This window comes from Propithecus coquereli, unplaced genomic scaffold, assembly GCF_000956105.1.
Source record: "Propithecus coquereli isolate 6110/MARCELLA unplaced genomic scaffold, Pcoq_1.0 Scaffold146, whole genome shotgun sequence".
Classification (NCBI taxonomy): domain Eukaryota; kingdom Metazoa; phylum Chordata; class Mammalia; order Primates; family Indriidae; genus Propithecus; species Propithecus coquereli.
Genome location: NW_012138969.1, coordinates 3,301,019 through 3,325,390, shown reverse-complemented (window position 1 = coordinate 3,325,390; position 24,372 = coordinate 3,301,019). Strand labels below are relative to the sequence as shown.

The window sequence follows — 24,372 nt, the reverse complement described above, 5'->3', positions numbered from 1 at the left end:
TGTACTACTTTGTTTCCTTTAACTCAGGGTGACCTTCACATTTTGATAAATCAACAAAATTTTATATATTAAAGATTTTAGAGCTAAAAACAAAAAGTACCAAGAATTTGCATTGGGAGTAGAAAAGGGGAGAGAACTCATTATTAGTGTGATGAAGAGTGAAAGACTTTAAATATAAAATTTGGAAACTAAAAGTATATTCTGAAAAATTGCCTATTATTCTTTTATTCCAATGGAAATGGTATTACCATTCATATGTCTTTCTTCCTATTATAAAAGTGGTACTTGTTTGTTATAAAAAACATAGAAAATGAAAGAAAGCATAACAAAAATGAAAAAAAATTAACTTGTAAATTCTTACCTAAATAAAACATGTTTATAGACATTTCCTTGCAGTATCTTTTCCCATGCATATATTCATTTATTCATATTCTAATATATCATACCATATACTGTATATAGCTTTGAATTTGAATTATATTCTGATTTTTTCATTACATCACCTTTCCCACATCTTTAAATATTTTTTCAAAGCCTGATTTTTAATGATTACATAATAATGTATCATATAGATGTATTGTAATTTATATTATGATTTTCTTACTCTTATTTAGATGGTTTACAAGTTTTCAACATATGAAAATGCCACAAAAATAAATTCTTACACATATCTCTAGTTATTTCTTTAGTATAAATTGCTAAACAGGGAATTACTGAGTCAAAAGGCATAAACATTTTTAACCTCTTGGATACACTGCCAAACTGCTCTTTAGAAAAATTTAACTAATTAAAACTTGGGTTAAGAATGCTCATTTTTGCTGCAAACTCATCAACATGGGATTTTTTTAAAAATTTGCCACTTTAATAAACAAAAATTCTCACTATGCCTTATTTTCATTTCCATTCATTTAATATGTGAGAGTGGACACTTTTCTCCAGATATATGTAAAACTCTTATAATACTTACTAAATAAGCAAACCTGTAAATTCATTTGTGCTGGTATTACATACTACATACTCTAAATACTTTGGAGACAGACTGTACAAGGATTACTGCTAGTAATAAATAATTTGGAAGAACTCTGAAACCCTTCTTCTCACTTAGATTTTTCTTATCACCGAAACAAGAAACACATGAGAGAAGAAAAATTATGACAGAGGAAGATATGAGTTAAATTTTGGTGCCAGTTAATTTGAAGTGCCACTGGAGTCACTAAATAGAGGAATTGAGTAGACTATGGATATAAAGGTCTAGAATACAGGACTTGACTAGGTGTAGAGATCATAGAGTTATTTATTTATATGATAATTCAAGCACAGGAATGGTTGAGATTAGGTACAAGAATGTGTCAAGAGGGAAAGATTGCGTCCTAGGACAGAACACTGAGGAACAACATTTCACAAACAGGCAGAAACACAAGATCTCACAAAGAAGAAAACAGGAATGGCCAAAGAAGTGGTAAGAAAATCAGGAGACTTGGCCGGGCATGGTGGCTCATGCCTGTAATCCTAGCACTCTGGGAGGCCAAGGTGGGAGGATTGTTTGAGCTCAGGAGTTTGAGATCAGCCTGAGCAAGAGCGAGACCCCGTCTCTACTAAAAAAATAGAAAGAAATTAGCTGGACAACTAAAAATATATAGCAAAAATTAGCCAGGCATGGTGGCGCATGCCTATAGTCCCAGCTACTAGGGAGGCTGAGGCAGTAGGATCGCTTGAGCCCAGGAGTTTGAGGTTGCTGTGAGCTAGGCTGATGCCACGGCACTCTAGTCCAGGCAACAAAGTGAGACTCTGTCTCAAAAAAAAAAAAAAGAAAGAAAGAAAATCAGGAGACTGAGATGTCATGGAAGAAGGAAGTAGAGTTAACCCTTGAACTACATGGGTTTGAACTGTGTGGATCCACTTACAGGTGGATTGTTTTTCAACCAAATATAGATCAAAATACAGTATTCATTGAATGCAAAATCTGTGTATAGGGAGGGCAAATGTTTTCTATACACAGGTTCCACAGGGCCAACTGCAGGACTCGAGTGTGTGTGGATATAGGTATATGCGAGTGGTCTTGGAACCAACCCCGCATTTATACTGAGGGACGCTGTAGTAAATAGTGTGAGAATCATCCATGTAACAAAAAACACTTGTACCCCCTAAATCTACTGAAATAAAAAATAACAATACAAAAATAAAAAATAAAAAAGATGATAATCTCTGAGTTGTACCTACTGCATTTGGCCAGGAGGAGGTTCTACATGACCACAATAGCATTTTCAGTGGTATTCTGGAGGCAGAAGTCAGATCACAGTGAGTAAAGGCATGAATGTGAAAGAAGTGGAGATAAGTGCAGACAAATATTTCAAGCAGTTTTGCTCTGCAAGGACAGAAATAGAAATGTAGTGTTTAGGGTAGACATAGTTTTTTTATTAAGAGAGAACAGAATTGAGCATGTCTCGATATATTTAGAAAGGAGAGTATAGAGAGGAGAGGTTAAAGACACAAGAAAGAGGTGATGTCACAGAAATGGTGGAGTAGAGACCTGCAAGAATTGGCTCTTTCACTGAAGCAAATATTAAGTTAGCAAGAACTGACAGAATCAACTTTTTGGAATTCTGGAATCTAATCAAACACAACAATGAAGGGAGTTCTTAATGAAGAAGCCATTAAAATTCAGTAAGAAAGCATTGTGGTATTTTTTTGCTTACCCACCCACCACCCCCTCACTCCCCAGATCTGCAGCAGTAGTGGGGATAGCAGCCCACATTCTTAGCATAGCTCACTGGTACCAGCAGGGGTTGGGGGGGTACTATATGAGCTTTGTTCTTAAATATTGTGGTTGGCATACTGACATGTCTGGTAGTTCTCTGAAGGACTGGCAAAGAAGCTGACCTTTGTTTCACCCCTCAAGTTAGAGTGGTTTTGCTTTTGCCCTACAGCTGCCCGGGGCAAGAGGCAACACAAAAGCCCTCAAAATAGCAGGTTAAGGAGGAAGTTTCTGGGAGGAATAGGGCTTGTAAGAACTACCTCATATACTGGAGAATCTGCAGTGAAATGCACGTGCCCAGGGCTGGATACATGCTCAAAAGAAACCTGAGAAGACTATGCCTGCACTGTTGGCTGATCTTTGGGCCCTGATCTTTGGATGAAAGCTAAGGCAGTTTTAGGCAGCCCAGCTTAGCTTTGAAGGAGTGCTTCAACTCAGAGACAATCTGCAAAGACTAGGAGAGTTTTATTTTTCTTTTTAGCTGTAGGCATTTAAGGAAATCTCTCTCTGTCAGGTAACTGCTGAGATAACATAACAGAGACTTCAGCTGCCACCAAAAAAAGGAATACAGCCTTTGCAAAAGTAGTTTGGAAAAGTCATTAAAAAGACCGCTGAAGTCATCAACAAATAATACAAACCCTGGGGAAGGGGTAGAATCCAATTTCTAGACTTACCACATTATAATATCCAAAATGGCCAATTTCAACAAAAAATTACAAGGCATATAAAGAAATAAGAAACCATGGCTCATTCATAGGAAAAAAAATAATTGACAGACGCTATCCCTAAGGAAGCCCAGATAAGACTTTGGACTTAACTGACAAAGACTTTAAATCAATTGTCTTGAATTTGCTCAAAGAGGTATAGGAAACCATGGACAAAACTAGAGGAAACCAAGAGAACAATGTATGAACAAAGAGAGAACATCAATAAAGAGGTAAAAAGGAACCAAATGGAAATTCTGTAGCTGAAAAGTGTAACAGCTGAAATTTAAAAATTCACTAGAGAGGTTCAACAGCAGATGTGAGCAGACAGAAGAAAGAATCAGCAATCTGGGTGACAGGACAACAGAAACTATCCAGTCTAAAAAGCAGAAAAAAAAAAAAAAGACATGCATGAAGAAAAATGAATAGAGCCAAAGGGATCAGTGCGATACCATCAAGCATACCAATATACCTATTAAGGGAGTCTCAGAAGGACAGGAAAGAGAAAGGGACAGAAAAAATATTTGAAAAAATAATGGCTGGAAACTTGCCAAATTTCATGAAAGACATGAATCTACATGTCCAAGAAGCTTGATGTGCTCTAAGTAGGAAAAACACAAAGATACATTATGATCAAACAACTGAAAGACCAAACAAAGAGAATCTTAAAAGCAGGAAGAGAGAAGCAATTCATTAAGTGTAAGTGATCTTTAATAAGATTAACAACTGATTTCTCATCAGAAACCATGGAAGCCAGAAAGCATTGGGATGGTATATTTAAAGTGCTAAAAGAAAATAACTGGCAATCACAAATTCTATATCCAGCAAAACTGTTTTTTTAAAAATGAAGAAATTGACATTCCCAGATAAACAAAAACTGGACCTACCTTACAAGAAATGCTAAAGAGAGTCCTTCAGACTGCAGCGAAATGGACATTAGAGAGTAACTCTAAGCCATGTGAAGAAATAAACAATTTCGATTAAGGTAACTACATGGGTAAAGATAAAATCAGTATTACTATATTCTTGGTTTGTAACTTCTCTTTTGTTTCCTATGTAACTTAAAAGAACAATGCATAAATAATAATTATAAATCCATGTTAATGGGCAATGTATAAAAATGTAATTTGTGACAATAACATAAAGGGGGAAATGGAGCTATATGCTATTAAAGCTAAGTTGGTAAAAATTCAAGCTAGATTGTTATTAATTTAGGGTATGAATTATAATTGCCTTGGCAACTACCAAAATATGACTGAGAAATATACAAAAAAGGAAATGGGAGTGAATCAAAAGGGCACACTAAAAAAAATCATCAAACACGAAAGAAGGCAGTATTGAAGGAAGTGAATAACAAAAAAAGATATGACACAGAGAATATAAATGGCAAAATGGTAAAAGTAAGCTCTTCCTTATCAGTAAATGTAAATGGATTAAGATCACCAACTAAAAGATAAAGACTAGTAGAAAGGATAAAGTAAAATAATCCAACGATATGATGTTACAAGAGACTCACTTTAGATTCAAGACACAAATAGGTTAATCATAAAAGGATAGAAAAAGATATTCTGTATAAACAGTAACAAAAAGAGAGTAGGCATGGCTATATCAATACTAGACAAAATAGACTTTAATAAAAAATTGTTGCTAGAGACAAAGAAGGACATTATATGTTGACAAGAGTTAATTCATCAAGAAGATATAACAATAAGCATGTACTTACCAAACAAGGCCCCAAAATACATGAATAGTGACAGAATTGAAGGGAGAAATGGTTCTACAATAGTTGGAGAATTCTATACCATACTTTCAATAATGACTAGAATATCTAGACAGAAGAGCAATAAGGAAATAGAGGACTCGAACAGCACAATAATCCATCCAGACTGAACACACATATATAGACCCCACCCACAAATAATACACAAGCTTCTGAAATGCACATGGAGCATTCTCCAGGATAGACCATATATTAGGCCATAAAATAAATCTCAATAAATATATCTTCTCTAACCACAGTGGAATTAAAGTAGAAATCAATAACAGAAAGAAGACTAGAAAATTCAAGAATATGTGGAAATTAAACAACATACTCTTAAACAACCGATGAGTCAAAGACAAAAACATAAGGAAAATTAGAAAATACTTTGAGATGAATTAAAATGAAAACATAATTGGATGCAGCAGAAGCAGAGCTCAAAGGGAAATTTATAGCAGTAAATGCCTTCAGATCATAAGATCTGAAATCAACAATCTAACTTTACAGTATCCTAAGGAACTAGAAAAAAGAAGAGCAAACTAAACCTGAAGGCAGCAGAAGAAAGGAAATAATAAAGATTAGGGAAGACATCAGTGAAATAGAAAGCAGAAAAAAATACAAAATCAAAAGTTTATTCTTTGAACAACAAAATTGACAAAACTTTAGATAAACTGACTAAGAAAAAAGAAAGAAGACACAAATAACTAACATTGGAAGTGAAAGTAGGGACATTACTACTGAACTTACATAAATAAAAATGATTTATAATCACACACTATGATTGTACTATAATTATATACATATACCTATGAACAATTATTCACCAACAAATACACTGATTTCATACCAACAAAGATTAAGTATACAAATTCCTAGAAACACACAAATTACCAAAACTGACTCAAGAAGAAATATAAAATCTGAACAGACCTATAACAAGTAAAGAGATTGAATCAGTAATTAAAAACCTTCCAGCAAACAAAAGTCCAAGACCTGATCTTCATTGGTAAATCTACCAAACATTTAGAGACTAATTAACACCAACCTTTCTCAAATTCTTCCAAAAAATATAAGAACACTTCCTAACTCATTATATGAGGCCAGCATTCTCTATTTTTTTTGAGACAGAGTCTCAAAATGTTGCCCGGGCTAGAGTGCTGTGGCATCAGCCTAGCTCACAGCAACCTCAAACTCCTGGGCTCAAGGGATCCTCCTGCCTCAGCCTCCCAAGTAGCTGGGACTACAGGCACTCACCAGCACGCCTGGCTAATTTTTTCTATTTTTTAGTAGAGACTGTCTTGCTGTTGCTCAGGCTGGTCTTAAACTCCTGAGCTCAAGCAATCCTCCTGCCTCAGCCTCCCAGAGTGCTAGGATTACTGGCGTGAGCCACCACACCTGGCCAGCATTCTCTGATAATAAAGCTACACAGACACCAGAAGAAAACTACAGACCAATATTTCTTAAGAATATAAATGCAAAAATCCTCAATAAGTTCTAGCAAACCAAACCAAACAGCATATTAAATGAGTTATACACCATGATGAAGTGAAATTTATCCCAGGAATGCAAGGGTGATTTAATATACAAAATCCATCAATGTAATACACCACATTAATAGAGCGAAGGGGGAAAAAAACTTCGTGATCATTTCAATTGATGCCAAAAAAAAAGTATTTAAGAAAATACAATACCTTTTCATGATAAAAACACTCAGAAGACTAGGAATAGAAGGGAACTTCCTCAACATGATAAAGACAGTTTATGAAAAATTCATATCTACCAGCATACTCAATGGTGAAAGACTGAAAACTTTTGCCCATATTGGCTTGCTATGGCTGCCATAACGAAATACCATAGACTGGGTGGCTTAGACAACAGAAATTTATTTTCTCATAGTTCCGGAGTCTAGAAGTCCAAGATCAAGGTGTCTACAGGTTTGGTTTCTTCTGAGGCCTCTCTCAGCTTGCAGGTAGCTTGGTCTGTTGCTGCCTCCTCACATGGTCATGCCCCTGTGCAAATGTGCCCTGGCATCTCTTTGTGTGTCCAAATTTCCTTTTCTGACAAGGGCACCAGTCAGAGTAGATGAGGGCCCACCCCAAGGGCTTCATTTTAATTTAATCACCCATTTAAATGCCTGATCTCCAAATATGCTTACATTCTAAGGTACTGGGGGTTAGGACTTTAACATACGAACTTGGAGGGGATACAATTCTGCCAGTAACTGTTCCTAACAGCAGGAACAAGACAAGAATGCTCACTTTTGCCCCTGCTATTCATCACTGTACTGGAAGTTCTAGCTGGAGCAACTAGGCAAAAAGAAGTAAAAGGCATCCAAATTATAAAGGAAGAAGTAAAACTATCACTATTTGCAGATGATGTGAGCCTATATATTCTATATAGAGAAACAGAGAACTCTAGAACATAAGCAAGTCAGTGTGAGACAAGCAAGTGGTGACGAGCACTAGGTAGTTGGACGCAGAGGGCTGGGGCTAGAGCAAACGTCTGGCTGCGGACTTACATGCTGGATAAGGACCTGTACGTGTAAACGAAGCTACGGGAGAAGATCAGCTCAATGGCCTTGGGATAACGTAGCACAGAGAAAAGACCAGTACCAGGCATTTTGAGGACATGAGGAAAAAAAAGGAACTAGAGAGAAAGAAAACCAGGAAAGTACACTGACCTAAATCAAGGAAAGCAAATATTTCAGTGAGAGAGGTGTGAATGCTACTGAGAGGTCAAATGAGATGGAAATATTTACTCTTCGGCTTAGAACATTTTTTGCTTTGGGGATGGCTAAATTTATATTCATCCTTTAGGTTCCAGCTGAGTTACTTCTTTTAGCCAGAATTGCCGGATTCCTAATTCTGTCTTGTGTACCCATCCTTTGTGTACCCTATACATACCCCTGTCGTAGCATTTATCACTCTGTGTTGTAACCGTAATTGCCTATTTACTTGCCCATGTCTCCACCGTACTTGAAATCCATCAAATGTATGAAGAAGCAAGACTGTGGGTCTTGCCTAACACTGTGTCTCCCCTAAATGCAGTCTTTCTCACATTTGGGTCTCACCCTCGCCATAGTACCAAAGTTAGCACTCAGTAAATAGTCGTCAATATTAATTTACTTAGTACCTATTGTATGTTTGAGGGATGTCCTCAAACACACAAGCCTGATTTTAGATACTATTTCAGTTATTAATAACATTGTTTTGTTTTAAAGTATATGGGTCTCTATAAAATAGCTGGATTAAGCCTTCCAGGACTATTCTAGCTTCTCTCTCAGTTGTTTTTATATTATTTGCTATTCAGCTCTTCCAAGCCATTAATGAATCAGACAAGGTCTCTGTCTTCAGGGAGACTCTTTTCTGATTATAGGCAGGTAAAACTTAAGTGAACAAATAAGAATAGAGTATATTTCTTACCATTTCAGTAGTCATCACTTTTGCTACAATATGTGTTATGGTCTTTCCAAAGTCTCTTTTTCCTTTCCTACGCCTCAGAATTCTTGGAAAGAAAGGTCCATGAACTCTATAGTTGAAAACATTTAGTTGTGATTTAATTGACATGAAAAAGACTCAACCTATCCTTTCTTACTAAATAAAAGTTTGGTACTAAGCACCTTTGAGAGACAGGTTTCATGCTTTGAATAAGATGATCAGTGAAAAAAATTAAAATAAGAAAAAAGAGAGAGAAACAGGTTTCATTAATTGTAACCTCATTGAGAGCAATGAGCAACTTGAGAGCAATATAATAACCAGATCTTTTAGATAATTATGTTTAAACCCTTAAACTCTAAAATCTTTTCATTTCAATGGATTGTACCCCTGGAACTCGGCATGCACCCCGACAGCCATTGCCTCGGCCACCTCACCCCCTTCCAGGACAATGGAAAAATTTCCTGATTATACTTTCACAGTTCACTGCGTTGTAGACTCACATGAAGCAGAAATGGCTTATGTCTGTGATAGTGAGGCATAAGAATGTTTGAAGACATGCCTAATTTTAGATATTATTTCCATTATTAACATTGTTTTGTTTCAAAGAATATGGTCTCCATAAAATAGTTGGCTGTTGGCCTCCCAGAACTATTCTAGCTTCTCTCTCAGTTGTTGTTATACTGTTTGCTATTCAGCACTTCTTTTTTTTTTTTTTTTTTGAGACAGAGTCTCACTCTTTTTGCCCAGGCTAGAGTGAGTGCCGTGGCATCATCCTAGCTCACAGCAACCTCACACTCCTGGGCTAAAGCAATCCTACTGCCTCAGCCTCCCCGATGCTAGGATTACAGGCATGCGCCACCACGCCTGGTCCAGCATTTTATATTATTCCATTTTTATCTACTCTTTTAACATATCAACTATACTTCTTTTTAAAAAAAATACTAGTGCACATATGGAAGTAACATTCATTGGACATTGGGCAGGTGGGAGGGGGTGGAGGGGATGGGTAAATTCACACCTATGAGTGTGGTGTGCACTGTCTGGGGGATGGGCACCCTTGTACCTCTGACTCAGGTAATGCAAAGGCAATATATGTAACCAAAGTGTTTGTACCCCCATAATATTCTGAAATTAAAAAAATAATAAATAAAAAATAAGTTTTGTTAAAAAAAAATTTTTAGTTTGCCCTAGAGATTACAATATACATTTTGAATTAATTTAAGTCCACTTTCAAATAACACTATACTACTTCATGTGTGGTGTGGGTACCCTATAACAGTATTCCAATTCTATCCTCCCATCTTTTATGGCATTACTATCATTTATTTCAATAATCCATATGCTATAATCACCCAATGAACCATTACTGTAATTGATCTATCTTTTAGATCAATCAAGAATAAAAAAGTAATTTACTCTGCCTTCATTTGTTCCTTCTCAGACTCTCTTCTTTTGTATATGCAAATCTGAATTTCTGACCTTTATCATTTTTCTTCTCCCTGAAGGACTTCCTTTAACTTTTCTTGCAGAGCAGGTCTACTGACGACAAACTCCCAATTTAGTTCTGTGTTGTTCTTGTCCATTTTGTGTCTGAGAAAGTCTTTATTTCTCCTTTACTTTTGAAGGATAATTTCACTGGATATAGAATTTGTTAGGTTTAAAGAATTCACCCTCCCCAAACTTGCATCCAAATTTCCTATAGAACCCACCCCATACCCTTCCTAGGAGTGTATTAGGCACACAGCCTTTGCCAGGCCCCTAGGGAGATAAAGGAATGAAATGCAAAAGAGGAACTTATTTTCCTTTTTCTCCTGATAAGAACAAATGCTTATCCCTGCTGGTTGTTTGAAAAGAATTTATTTACTCCTCCCAGAACAACCCTCTATAAAACCCAAGGCTCTCCCCTTTTCTCTCGTGGATGCTTTTTGGCCTCCACCCATCTGCACCCAGATGCTCGAATAAACAGCATTTTTGCTACGCCTGAGGTTTAGGCTTCTTGTGTGTGTCTCTCTCAGCTCCGGACCTAACAGAATTGTAGTTTGGTGGTTCTTTCAATATTTTGAATATTTCACTCCACTTTCATCTTGTTTGCATGGTGTCCTATGAGACATTCACCGTAATTCTTATTCTTGCTCACCTATAGATAAGGTGTTCACCTGCCCCCTGGCTTCTTTCAATATTTTTTTTATTTGTAGTTTTATGCAGTTTAAACATGATACACCTGGGTGTAGTTTTTTGGTATTTAAGCTGCTTGGTGTTCTCTGAGCTTCCTGGATCTGTGGTTTTTTGATGTCTATATTTAATTTTGAAAACTTTTCATCATTATTAATTCAAATATTTCTTCTGTTCCATTTGCTCTTTCTTATTCTTCTATACCTTTTGAAACTGTCCCGTATTTCTTACCTGTTCTCTTCAGTGTTCTTGTTCTTTTTCTTTGCGTTTCAATTTGCAAAGTTTCTATTGACATGTCTTTAAGCTCACTAATCCTTTCTTCAGTGGTGTCCCCCCTATTGATGAACCCATCAAAGTCACTCTTCATTTCTGTTTACAGGGCTTTTTATTTCTGGCATTCTCTTCTCATTTGTTCTTAGAGTTTCCATCTCTTTGCTTACATTATTCCATCTGTTCTTGCGTGTTTAATATTTTTTCCGTTAGAGCCTTCAACATATTAATCAGAGTTATTTTTATTCTCTGTTTGATTTAATTCCAAAATCATACCTGAGTCTGATTCTGACATTTGCTTTATTTCTCCAAATTGTTTTTCTTTTGTGGCTGTTAGCACGTCTTGTAATTTGTTGTTGAAATACAGACATGATGAATCAGGTAGCAGGAGAGAGGTGAAAAGGCCTTCGGTGTGAGACTATATTAATCTGGCCAGGAGCTGGGCTGTAGCTGTAAGTGCCAGAAGCTTCAGATTCCTCTAGTTTCCTTGTTTTGTCCCTCTCTTTTCTTTGTGCTTCTTTTAACAATTCTTCTTTAGACAGACTCTGTGTCTTGCCACTCTTTGAGCTATAATCCAGTTGTTATACTGGAAACCTACTGATGTGGTTGTAAGGCATGGTGGAGGGGAAGTGTTCTATAATCTTAAATTAGTCTTTTAGAGGGCCTGTGTCCCTGGAAGACAAGTGATCTTTTTTAGTCCCTCACCTCCTACCTCTGTCCCCCAGACAGGAAGGCTGGAGGAGACTGGCATCAGAGAAATGCCCTCCCCTGAGATAAGACTCAGGTAAAGTCTTTTCCCTGAGAGTAGACCTTTGCTATGGAGAATGTTCTGGGAGTATTTCCCAACGGTTACTTTTCTCCCCGGCAGCCAGAGTCACAATGGGATCTTTCTTGGCTTCATCTGAGAACCTAGTGAGGTTCCTGGAGGTAAAAACCTACAAAGGGGGAGGCTTCCCTAGCACAACAGCCCCCCAGACATTTCTCCCTCTTTTACTAGCCCACACTCAGCCTGCACCAATTTATCAAAATTATTATTTAAATATTCTATAAAAAGAAACTCAAAGTCTCAGGGCCACCGCCCCTCGCCCCAACTCCTTATGCAAAAGAGAAGGTAAAAGCCTCAGGCACCAGTGAAGAACTGGCCCCACAGATCATTCATTAAGGAAACTCCTTGCTAACCTCCCACAAACAAGGAAACGCAAATTGTACCTCTGTCTAGCATCTAAAACTAAAGCCTATCTGGTGCCACGCTAATAATGAATTACAAGTTTATCTTACAGGTAACAGAACTGAAGATAAGACAGAATCAGACATTCTTCCACCTAGCCAGGGACATCTACATAATTGATGCTTACTTTGCTCTCTTTATTTTATGTAAAATGTAGATTTCTTGGGCTCCACAAGAATGTAACCACTTTGCCTCATCAGTCCCCATCCCCTCTGCCTTTTTCCTTCTCCATGTCTGCCTTTAAAATGCTGAAGGTTCCAACTTCCCCTTCAGAAAAACAGCCACTATTTGTCTGCCGTTTGTGTTTTTCCCAGGTACGTCCTCAAAATCTTGGCTCAATAAACCTCCACTGATTGAGATTTTTGCCTCAGACATTTACTTGGGTCTACAGTTCTGGCTCCGGTGGGTTCTGTTCTAGGTAAGCAGATCTTTGCTGGGGCCCTCTGAATTCACCTGTCTCTCCAAATGTCATGGTTTGCCCTGTGACCTCCGTTCTATAATGGGTCCGATGAAGTCATTTTCAGTTTGTTCAGCTTTTTTCTTATTGTAACAATGGGGGTGATGCCTCATGAGCTCTTTACATGTCAGAACTAAATCTGGAATTTGGTTCTCTTTTATGGTTTCAATATCTCTGTTGAGATTCCCTATATGTTTACTCATTATGGCTATATTTTCCTTTATTTCTACAATCACATTTTCCTCTAATTTTTTCAACATATTTGTAACTACTGCTTTGAAGTGATTCTTTGATAAATCCAACATCTGGGCCCACCAAGAGTCAGTTTATACTGTCTTTTTTCCTGAGTATGGATCTAATTTTCTGGTTTCTTTGCGTATGTTAATTTTTGGTTGAAAACTGGAGATTTGGGTAATACATTTTAGCAACTGTGTTATGTTCTTCTGAGGATTGCTAGTTTTGTATTCTAACAGGAAGTTAACTTGCCTGGCCTCAAACTGCAAACTGTTTCGCTGTGGCTGACATCTCTGCTCAGTTCTTTCAACTTCCTGCTGTTCCTTTTTTAGCATGGTTCCCTGATTCCTTCCCTTATCTCCCTCCCCTGAATACCAGCATAATTTAGTCATCAGCCACAGATCTGGGCAGCGTTTATGCCCAAATTTTTGACCTCACCCTTTTGCAGCTCTCTTACGTTCAGGATATCCCCACTAAATTTCCAGCCACTCTGCCAGTCCTGAAGTCTGTTCTTTGTCATCTTCAAACAGTAAGGTTGTATGTTGTGCCACCAGAGCTCTGAGACCTGGGGATCATCCTCAGACCAAACAGCCACAAATTCCCGTTTCCTACCCATTCCAAGAATAAATCAATTCTAAGGACTGACTTTCCTGGTTGCTGCCTGTTTTTGGTTACTTTAAACTGTTTTCAGAGCCAGGTGCAGTGGTGTGCATCTGTAATCCTAGCTACTAGGGAGGCTGAGGTGGGAGGATCGCCTGAGCCCAGGAGTTCAAGACCAGCCTGGGCAATGTAGCAGGACCCCATTTTAAAAAATAAATAAATAAAAGTGCTTTCAAAGAGTTGGATACTTTTTTTTTTTTGAGACGGAGTCTCGCTTTGTTGCCCGGACTAGAGTGAGTGCTGTGGCGTCAGCCTAGCTCACAGCAACCTCAAACTCCTGGGCTCAAGCAATCCTTCTGCCTCAACCTCCCGAGTAGCTGGGACTACAGGCATATGCCACCATGCTTGGCTAATTTTTTCTATATATATATTTTTAGTTGTCCAGATCATTTCCTTCTATTTTTTAGTAGAGACGGGGTCTCGCTCTTGCTCAGGCTGGTCTCAAACTCCTGACCTTGAGCAATCCACCCGCCTCAGCCTCCCAGAGAGCTAGGATTACAGGTGTGAGTCACCGCGCCCGGCCAGAGTTGGATACTTTTTTTTTTTTTTAACTTTAAACAAATTTTTATTACACAAAGATTGTCACATAATTGGATATTTCTCTACTTTGCACACAATTATTCTTACTCTCCACAGAAAGGCTGCTTCTTAACTTCTCATCTGGTGATCAGAGTTGGATACTTTTAATATATTTTGTCCAGGTTTATAATTACTATCTGGTAAAAGAGTTTGACCAATCAACTCATTCCACTATTTCTGGAATTAAACTCTCCATAATTATAACTTTTAAGATGAGAGAACTCTGTGTTGCTCTATATCAGGGATCACCAACCTATGGTGAGTTGTATAATTATTTCATTATACATTACAATGTAATAATAATAAAGTGCACAATAAATGCAATGCACTTGAATCATCCTAAAATCACCCTCCATCCCTCCCGCTGCACCCCACCTCCCCATCCATGGAAAAAGTGTCTTCCATGAAAATGGTCCCTGGTGCCAAAAAGGTTGGGGATCACTACTCTATGTCATTAGAATCTAAAGTCTAGGCTGGGCACAGTTGCTTATGCCTATAATCCTAGCACTTTGGGCAGCTGAGACCAGAGGATCACTTGAGCTCAGGAGTTCGAGACCAGCCTGAGCAAAAGCGAGACCCCATCTTTACTAAAAGTAGAAAAAATTAGCCAGGCATGGTGGCACACACTTGTAGTCTCAGCTACTCGGGAGGCTGAGGCAGGAGGATCGCTTGAGCCCAGGAGTTTGAGGTTGCAGTAAGCTATGATGACACCACTACACTTTAGCCTAGATGACAGAGTGACACTGTCTCAAAATAAATAAATAAATAAAATAAAAGAATTAAGGTCTAGTGATGATCATTTACATTCAAATTCAACTTGCGTTGAATCTGTGGGTTTTTAAATAAGTGGATTTTAAAACTCTTATCTATATTGGTTTCCCAAGGTAATTTTAAGGTTTACTGTAGGAATCCCAATAATAATGAAACATCAAAAATAGTCACTAGAATGAGATTTCTGAGTAATCAAAAAAAATATATGTCAAATTTGGAGGAAAATGCAAAAAGAAAAAAATTATGCTAGCATCAATTGTTATACAAGTAAAAACTGGCTCAGAATTGCTAAGGGCAAAGAATGAGTAAAGGCGGAACCAAGACAAGGGTTAAACAATTTAGTATGAAATAGTCAGAAGTCTTTTGGCTTCATGTACAATTTTCAATCAATTTTGGACCATGAGCAAGAATTCTTCTTTCCCCATACATAAAACAAAGAAATACATACTTTCTTCACTGCATAGTCAAGTAAAAATATTCTGATATATTTTTAAGTGTTTTACAGAATGATGCTGGTTAAATCTACATTGTTTTACTTCTCATCAAAAACAAATTATCAACTTATGTTGGTTAGAAAAGCTGAAATTATAAGGCAGCCAAACTAGTCAGGCAGAAACTAGTTTCTCTTACTTAATTCACATATCGTAAGTAGAGGAGATCCACCTCCTCCTTTCTTATGCTTTGGCTACAATCAAAAAAAGGTAAAGATGAAAGATAAGGAAAGAACTGGATCAAGATTTTTTTTCTAAAAAAAAAAGATTTCAATGAATTCAGCTAATATAAAAATAATTTTCCAATACAATAGTTGTACCTTGTGCTTACCTCAAAAGTTAGACATCTGATTTTATAATCCACTTTAATCAGAGCAACATTTATGACAAGTGCTATGATAAAAGAATGACCCTGTAATCTTTCGTTTCGATTTAAAATAGAGCAATTACCGGAGGCGTAAATCTTCCCACATTTTCAGCAATCCACAGAGCATTACTATTTCGTAGTATTTTTTCCAGCATTCAACAGCCTCTGCTGCAGATGGATCTTCTTTAATATTGCTCTGATACTCAATGAGCTCGACACGCTTGCTTTTATACTTCTCCAAAGTTTTTTTAAAACGTTGTGCAATAGGACCAGGTATTGTTCCATCCTGTATTTCACACCACCTGAAAAGTATCAATATAATTATAATGATTATCTTTTATAAGGTGCTGAGTACTTTTATAAACTATACTTACAAATTAATTCTTTCTTCAATAAGAGCAGTATAATTCTCACAACTCTCTTCATCATCCCAGTCTCTCCAAAGAAAGTCATAAAAAAACCTACAATGAAACAAATTAAGATGATAGTAATCAAAACCGGCCACTACTATGTTTCGAATTAAAAAGATATTCTGATGTCATAATTCTCTACATGAATCTTAATTCTTAAGAAACATATTTTTAAATGACCTTCCAGTGAACTAAAATAAAAGATAAAACTTTAAATACGAGATGATCTAGATTCTATGTTAGGTTACTGCAAATAAGAAGATAATGTTTCTGGAAGTGAGACTGTAAAATCCAGGCTCTAAATTTCATAGATTTTGGTTATGATTTTGTTCAACAAAGAAATAATATGTAAAAGACAACCAAATTTGTTGGGAGGGTAAGAAGCATTAGAAAAACAAAAAACATGCCATAATATATTCTGTATCTTGTTTATGGATAGCTTCCCTCAAATCGTACTTATAAGAAGCAATCATAATGTGGATGATGACATCTGGTATTTGTAATGCCCTTAAATGTGAAAAATGAATTCTAATATATTTAAGATGCTTAAGTGTGAATAGAAGTTAATGCTACTTATTTCTAGAATTTGTTTTATTCAATTTCTATAAAATGCAAGAACAAAAAATGACAAACTTTTCATTACCTATATACAGTAACTCTGCAATTTTGCAACTAAAAGAGTTACACATACAATATGGTGTTTTGTTGTTTTTTAAACATGTCTCCTACAACAGAGACAAATATGTTAATTTAATATGGACAAACTTAATCCAGCAGTGAGTAAAAATTAAATTAATAAATATTTATAAAGTGCTTATGTGAGCAAAACTTACACATTAACTTTTGAATATGATTAGTTTAATTTTCAGAGGTAAAAGGGCCCTAATACCTTACAGTTTCCAAGGCCAGAGCAATATCACGTATATCAGCATCTTGTCCCTCAACAGGATACACTTCCAAGAGAGGCACACTGTGCTCCAGTTCCTCTAATATCTCATCAACCAAATCTCTTGGAATATTTGCAATGTTAGAAGAAAAGGGCTCAGCAACAGAAACAGTAACTTTGAAACAGGATGATGAGTTTTGGCTTGGTTCACAAGTTACCTGAGATAAATATTATGAGATATGTAATTATAAATGTAAGTAAACCACAAGGATTTCTTTCTTATATATGAGCTAATTATAAGATTTCTTCTTTTAAATTTTTTATGACTCCTCTAACAATCAACATATAGAATAATTATAGATCAATATTAAATAAAATATCAATAGTTTTTCAAATCCTACTTCTCAAACACATTATTTTTTAAGTTTCATGGAAGGAATTCTGTATTGCCTACATTATTTATTTTTAAGTGTGAGTTGTCAGAGGGGTCTCACTATGTCGCCCAGGCTGGAGTGCAAGTGGTTATTCATAGGTGTGATCATTGCACACTGCAAACTCAAACTCCTGGGCTCCAGCGATCCTCCTACCTCAGCCTCCCAAGTAGCTGGGACTGCAGGAGCATGCCACTGTGCCAGACCAGTATTTTTGAAAATTTTTGGACTAATTTTGCCACAAAAGCATGTTTTAAAAACCTCCTTCTATCTATATTACATCACTTGTTAAAGAAAGACTATTCCAATACCCCTAAAAAAGTAGAAAGGACATAAAGAGTAAAGTCCTTACGTTGAATAAATTTAGCTTTATAAACAACGTGTTATATTGTTTATTTGTCTTATTTCACCAAAGTGTAGTGACACCTCCAGCATTTGTCTGAAAATCCAGATTGACATTACTCAGTGTTTCAAAAATTTAATAAATTATATTAATATTAATACAAACTTTAAAATATTGGCACAAAATTGAATATTAACATAAAGATTTCCAAGATCGATTTTGAAAATTTTCGTGTTCAATAAGATTATTTTTAGGTAGAGTTAGGTAAAAAAACATTTTAAATATCAGCATTATCAGTATATATAATAATATTCATAAAAATATAAAAAATGATCATTTAAATATAGAAAATATCTTCAAATTACTAACCAAACTTTGAAATACAAATTTGATAATCAATTTAGTATAAATTCTATTCTTATAAGCAGTTATGGGACAGAAGAAAACTAGGAAAATAGAATAAAAATTTAAAACTGTGTGTCTAAAGATAATATAAATGATCTGGAATCCAAATTTGTGACAGAACAAAAATATATTTCCAAAAAGTAGTTATAAAATTTGACATTGAACCTTATATTTTAATATTTTAGTTTTGATTTTTTATCAGCATTATACATGCACATAGTTGAGAATCAAATAGCTGTACCAGGTTTGTTATGAAAAACAGAATTCCTTGACAGTCTTCTACCACCCTCTAATTTCTGCTTCTCAGACGCAACCATTTTTCGTTCTTTTAGCTGATTATTTTGACATTTACATCTTGATCTTTAAATAATATGCGTATATTGCTATTTGTAGTTTTGTTCGGTTTTTGGCATTAGATATTGACTTCCCACTCTGAAAGATAACAATTTAGTTGTCTTTTTCATTTTCCCTCTTCTTCATCACATAAATTCACCCTCTCCTGGCCCTCCACTCCCCAACATGGTTAAATCTGAGTATTCTGCATTTACCTTAATATGCTTGAAAATGTCACTCACAGGTGAGCCATATAGTATAAGCTGGTTACACTTTCTTCTCCTGCACAAATTTTGTTTTCCCAGGAGTCAATAATTATACTGTTTTTTTGCTTGCTTGATTTTCTATGTGACTTTTCTTAATTTAACCCCAAATTCCTTAAGTTCTGAAAATCTTGTGATAAGTACAAACACAATAAATTGTGTTTGAAATAAAATATTTGTTTTATTTTTCTTGAAGTACTCCTTTCAGAGTTCTCTGACTAGTTCCAATCTGAACTAGCGCTCTGGGCCTGCTATGTACATAGCTGTTACCTCATTGCCATCATCCTGGGAATTCCTTTTGCTTTTCTCTTATGGTTGTTTCTCTGCATTTTAGATCCGATGTCTTCATATGTCTTGATTTATGCCCCTGACTGCAGACGACATCCATTAACTTACTGAGAGAGGGTGCATTGGACATAACTTTTGAGAGCTTACATATTTGAAAATGTCTTTTTTTCTACACTTAACTTACAGTATGACTGGGTATAGAATTCTAGGGTAAGGTATTACTTTCTCTGAAATTTTTGAAAATATATTTTCATAGCCTTTTAAAATTAAGAATTACCATTGAGAAGTCTGATGCCATTCTGCCTCTTGATTCTTTACATGAATCTTTTTTTTTTTCTGTCTCTGGTATCTTCCTGAACCTTCTCTTTGGCCCTAGCAGTCTAAAATTTCACTAAGTGAGCCCTTTCAGTCTAGAAATTCATATTCTTTGGTTCTGGGTAACTTTCACAATCTGACAATTTGCTTTCTGCTGTTGTTCTTGCCCCCAACTCCTCCCCATCCCCTGACCCTCTCCCCCTCCCCTTCCTCCTCCTCTCCCTCTCTCCCTGTCTCCTCCCACCCCAACATTTATTTAGATGTTAGACAAGATCCCCTAATTCTTTCCCTTTTTTCCTTTCCATTCGTTAGTTCTTTAGCTCTACTTTGGGGAGATTTACTCAACATTATCTTTCAATGCTTCTAATCCTGCTATTTAGTTTTTAATTTCTGCTATCCTATTTTTAATTTCCAAAAGTTCTTTCTTTCTTGGAATACTCCCATAATATAGGTTCCAGTTCTTGTTTTGTGGATGCTTTCTTTGTCTTTTCCTTCTGAGACTATTAATAGATTTTTAAGTATATTTGTGTATATTTTTTTCTTCTCCCCATCATTTCTGTTTCTTCCAAACGTCGTCTTTTATGCTGGTTTTGACCACTGCTTTGATAGTAGCGTTTCTCCTAATATCTCTTGACCCAAATATGTCTGCTTATATTTTGGAATAGAGCACCAAAAAGGTGATTTTGGAAGGTCTGTGTATATGGGTGAAACAAATCCCCCATGGGCTTCACTGTAGGATGATCTGCTCAGGCTCTTTCCATGGGAACTCCATATACCAGTATCACTAGGTCTTTTCTTTTGATCTGATCACACAAGAGTCTTCCAAATCTTATTCCTGGAGGGATATGCCTTAGCTGCCTGTGTTCTAGAAGCAGAGCTGGGGTAGAAGATAGAGCATCCCAACATTCAGTACCAGTAAACTTTCACTTAATTCCCTTTTCCTCATTGGGGTACACCCACCCTTAACCATGCTTTTCAAGTTGGCTTTCTACATCTGTAGGTTTGTATTTTTTGCCAAATTTGGGAAATTTTCAGCCATTATTTCTTTGACTTTTTTTCAGCCCCATTTGCTTTCTTCTCTCCTTCAGAGACTCTGAAGACATGAATGTTACGTCTTTTGCTATAGTCCAACATGTCCCTGATGTTCTGTTCATTTTTTCTTTCAGTCTATTTTCTCTCTGGTTTTCCAATTTGATAATTTCTATTTTTCTATCTTTAAGATCACTGATTTTAGTCCTGTCTGCCTCTGCTTTTTTTTTTTTTTTTGGTCTACACCTGTTGGTGTTTCCAGGTTAGCTAGGTTAACTAAAGGTTAGCTCCTCTAGTACCCAGTCTAGGATATATGAAGCAAAAAGAGAGCCCAGGAAACTTACTACCTTGTTGTTCCTTGGGTCATGAGGTCCCTAATCAATCTACTTTCTATCCATCTTTCAGAATTGTCTTATGTTTGTTTTATATACATAATGCAGAGTGTTTGGCTGTACTTAATGAGAGGAATATGGAAAACTATGTCTACTCCATCTTCCTGGAAGCCCCTGTGTCTTAAACAGCCTTTCAAGCAGTTCTTCCTTCTCAGCTCCATCTTCATTTTCAGAGAGGGGCAGGGAACCTGCGGCCTCAAGGCCGTATTTCAATCTTTAAAACAACTAATAATTTCATTCAAAAAGAACAAAGATCAAATAAAATTTATTTACCTCAACCAGTATACCAACAAAAGGTATAGAAGCTTCATCATATTTCACAAAGAATAATTCAGGATTAGTCTTCCAGACTCCAAACCATTTGTCTTTCGACTTTAATTTTTCTGATAGGTATTTACTCATAGCCTCATCAGCATCTTCTGCCTAACAGAAGAAAAAAAATGTACATGTATGAATATGTGAAATTATAGATTTATAATTATCTTTACTGATTTCTATTTTACAATGGAACCGATATGGCCTTAAATAATGGAAAACCTGGAAAATTATAGATTTTAACTAAAACTATATTTAACGGGAAAATATCATAAACATTAAAAAATTAAAATAAACTTAAAGAGATCTATTCACTCAATAGAGTAATTCAGAGATGAGATATCTACTTACTTATGTCTTCGGAAGAAATATAATTAAACAAATTAAAAACAAAGTAATTACCACATTAAAAAACAGGTAGTTATTTTTTCTGAACTTTAAAAATGTAATGACCTATTTAAAACATTTCATTCATAAAAATTTAAAATTGCACTCTGTCCTATAACACAAATGAGGATATTAAGCATTCAATAAATATTTGCCCATTTGATTTTTTAGTTTAAATTCAGCTACCTCTTAATGATAACCTAGCTATTATGAAACTCAGTCATTAGATACTGTCTGATTAATGACATAATAATTATATAAATATTTTTCCACCGCCTATGACAGACCTGGTTTTCTCCAACCCTCAATATCAGATGTAGGTTGGTCATTAAATACTGTCCTGGTTTTATGGATATGGTGGGTTTTTTGTTGTTTTGTTTTTGTTTTTAGAAACAGTCTCACTCTGTCTCTGTCACCCAGGCTGGAGTGCAGAGATGGGACCATAGCTCACTGTAACCTCAAATTACTGAGCTCAAACGATCCTCCTGTATCAGCCTCCAGAGTAGATGGGACTGCAGGAGCACACCACCATGCCTGGGTAGTTTTTCATTTTACTTTTTGTAGAGATGGGGTCTCACTATGTTGCCCAGCCTGCTCCTGAACTCCTAACCTCAAGTGATCCTCCCATCTCTGCTTCCCAAAGTGCTGGGATTACAGGTGTCAGTCACCATGCCTCGCTGAGATGGTGTTTTTAAAAATAAAATTGTCTTCTGATTATAAAATACAGTAAACCTTGGGAAAATATTAATAGACAGAAAATATAAAGAAAACAAAAATCCCCCCTCATCCTGGCAGCCAGAGATAACCATTGTTGATATTTTGGTGTATTTCCTTCCAGTATTTTTTCTGTGCATATACTTATCCATACATATGGATCATGTTTTGTTTTGTCTTCCGGGTTTTTTTTTAAAACTTAATTATAACATAAGCAAATCTATAGTTCTTGAAAACATGATTTTTACAGCTGCATGGTTTTCCACTATATGAAACCACTATAATAAATCTTTCACTGCCCCCGTTGGAAATTTAGTTTCTCGTTTTTATTTTGTTTATAAATATCACTGTAATGAATATCCTTTTACACAAATTCTTCTGCTATAACTTAAAAAAATAGGTTAGAAACATGCAATATTTGCTTTATTCAGTGTTAATGGGTATTTTTAATACAAAACATCATGCCACATCCTAGATTGCCTTCTGGAAACCACTCTTAAAGTGTAAACATTTCTAGCATTCTAGTGTAAAAGTCAAGGCTAAGTAATCTTACCCTTATGTTTGGGCACAAATTGTTAAATAAAAATACTAAGATGCCTGCCTGGGCAATGATCAAGCCGTACATATCTTCATCTTTTAGGGGCTCTCAGAAAACACTTTATCTGGTCTAATCTTAACTCCTCCCTGATAGGATCTGGGTACCTCTAATAAGGTGAAAAGTTCTATAAATGTTGAGTCAATTTGATTTTTTGAAAGGCGGCTTTTCTTTGCGCCCTTTGTACCCCGTCACCCTGAGAGGGAGATCGGCCTCCGCCAGGGCGCGTCTCCTGCAGGCCCCGGGCTGGATTCCGATCCGTTTTCCTTCTTCCCCTTCTCCTCACCTTACAGCCCTGCAGCACCACGTCGCAATACAGCGCCACCTTCTCGTCCCGCCACATGCCCCTCATGGGGGACACGCAGACGGGGGGCAGCGGCTGCGCTTCCTCCTCCTCAGGCACTGGGAGAAGGGGCTCCCCTTCCTCCTGCGCGGCCGCCTCCCCCGGACCCTCAGCCTCAGAGTCCCGCAGGAGCTGGAGCCGCCGCCGGGCCGCCTTCGCCTTCACCGAGCGCGGGGAGGCCACCACGGAGCGCACCCGCGACGCCGCGCTCTTCAGGGCCGCCGCCGCCACCGTGTCCCCGGGGTACGCGTAGACAACCTTCTCGCCCCCCCTGCCGGGGCTGACGGCTCGGACTGCGTCTGCAGGTACGGTAGCCCTGGACCCCGACGCCATCTCCGTGGCGCGCTGACGGCCCGCTGCAGCCGTTGGCCGCGTTTCCCGCGCTGCGCCTGCAGGGCCCGCCACGAGCGCGGGGGGCTCGAGGGGGACCCGCCAGCGGGGTGTCGGGCGGGTGGGGACGCGGGGCGCGGCTCAGGGCGGGGCGTCGGGGGTGCAGAGCCCAGTGGGACCCGGCGGGGCGCCCGGGCTCGGGACAGGTGTGGGGCAGGCAGGGTGCCGTGTCCACACCAGCCCGGTGCGAGCGGAGCCCCAGCGCACTCGCTCCAACCCCATCCCTTTCTCCTTAGAACCATCCAGCGACAGAATTCCCTCTCCAAGGAGGTATTTCCTTAGGGTCCGCGTAGGTTTTGGGGTGATTGGGAGTCACCCTCCAGGCCATCGGGGCCTAACAAATGCTCCACCTGCCACCTACACGCACACGTATTTGCACAGACACAACCTGAATGAAAATTTATTTTCATACCGGTGGGTGGTAGTCACTGGAACCCTCTGGGGGTTACTAGAGGGAAGGCTAGTGACAAAGCCAGCGACCTAGGTTTTACCCCTACCTATTTACACGGCTCCCCGAATCAGGTTTCCTTTGCATTTTAAACAGGACGCTCACTTTTTGCCATGATGATAATACCAAGGACAGTTTAGTCTGTTTTCTTGTCTCAAAAGTCTCACACGAAAGATTATATTATGTAACTGTTAAACTAGA

The 24,372-nt window shown here is 37.5% G+C and overlaps 1 protein-coding gene across 1 annotated transcript in view; it reads right to left on the bottom strand.

Moving 5' to 3' along the window:
- Positions 1–23,666, bottom strand: part of SHCBP1L (SHC SH2-domain binding protein 1-like) — a 29,673-nt gene extending 6,007 nt beyond the window's left edge. The window contains exons 1-7 of the mRNA XM_012639966.1: positions 23,277–23,666; positions 21,253–21,402; positions 17,184–17,398; positions 16,259–16,345; positions 15,968–16,186; positions 8,615–8,746; positions 981–1,039 (exon numbers count right to left, since the gene is read on the bottom strand). Coding sequence (XP_012495420.1) covers positions 981–1,039; positions 8,615–8,746; positions 15,968–16,186; positions 16,259–16,345; positions 17,184–17,398; positions 21,253–21,402; positions 23,277–23,666 — 1,252 coding nt within the window. The remainder of the gene's footprint in view (positions 1–980; positions 1,040–8,614; positions 8,747–15,967; positions 16,187–16,258; positions 16,346–17,183; positions 17,399–21,252; positions 21,403–23,276) is intronic.
- Between the last annotated feature and the right edge of the window lie 706 nt (positions 23,667–24,372).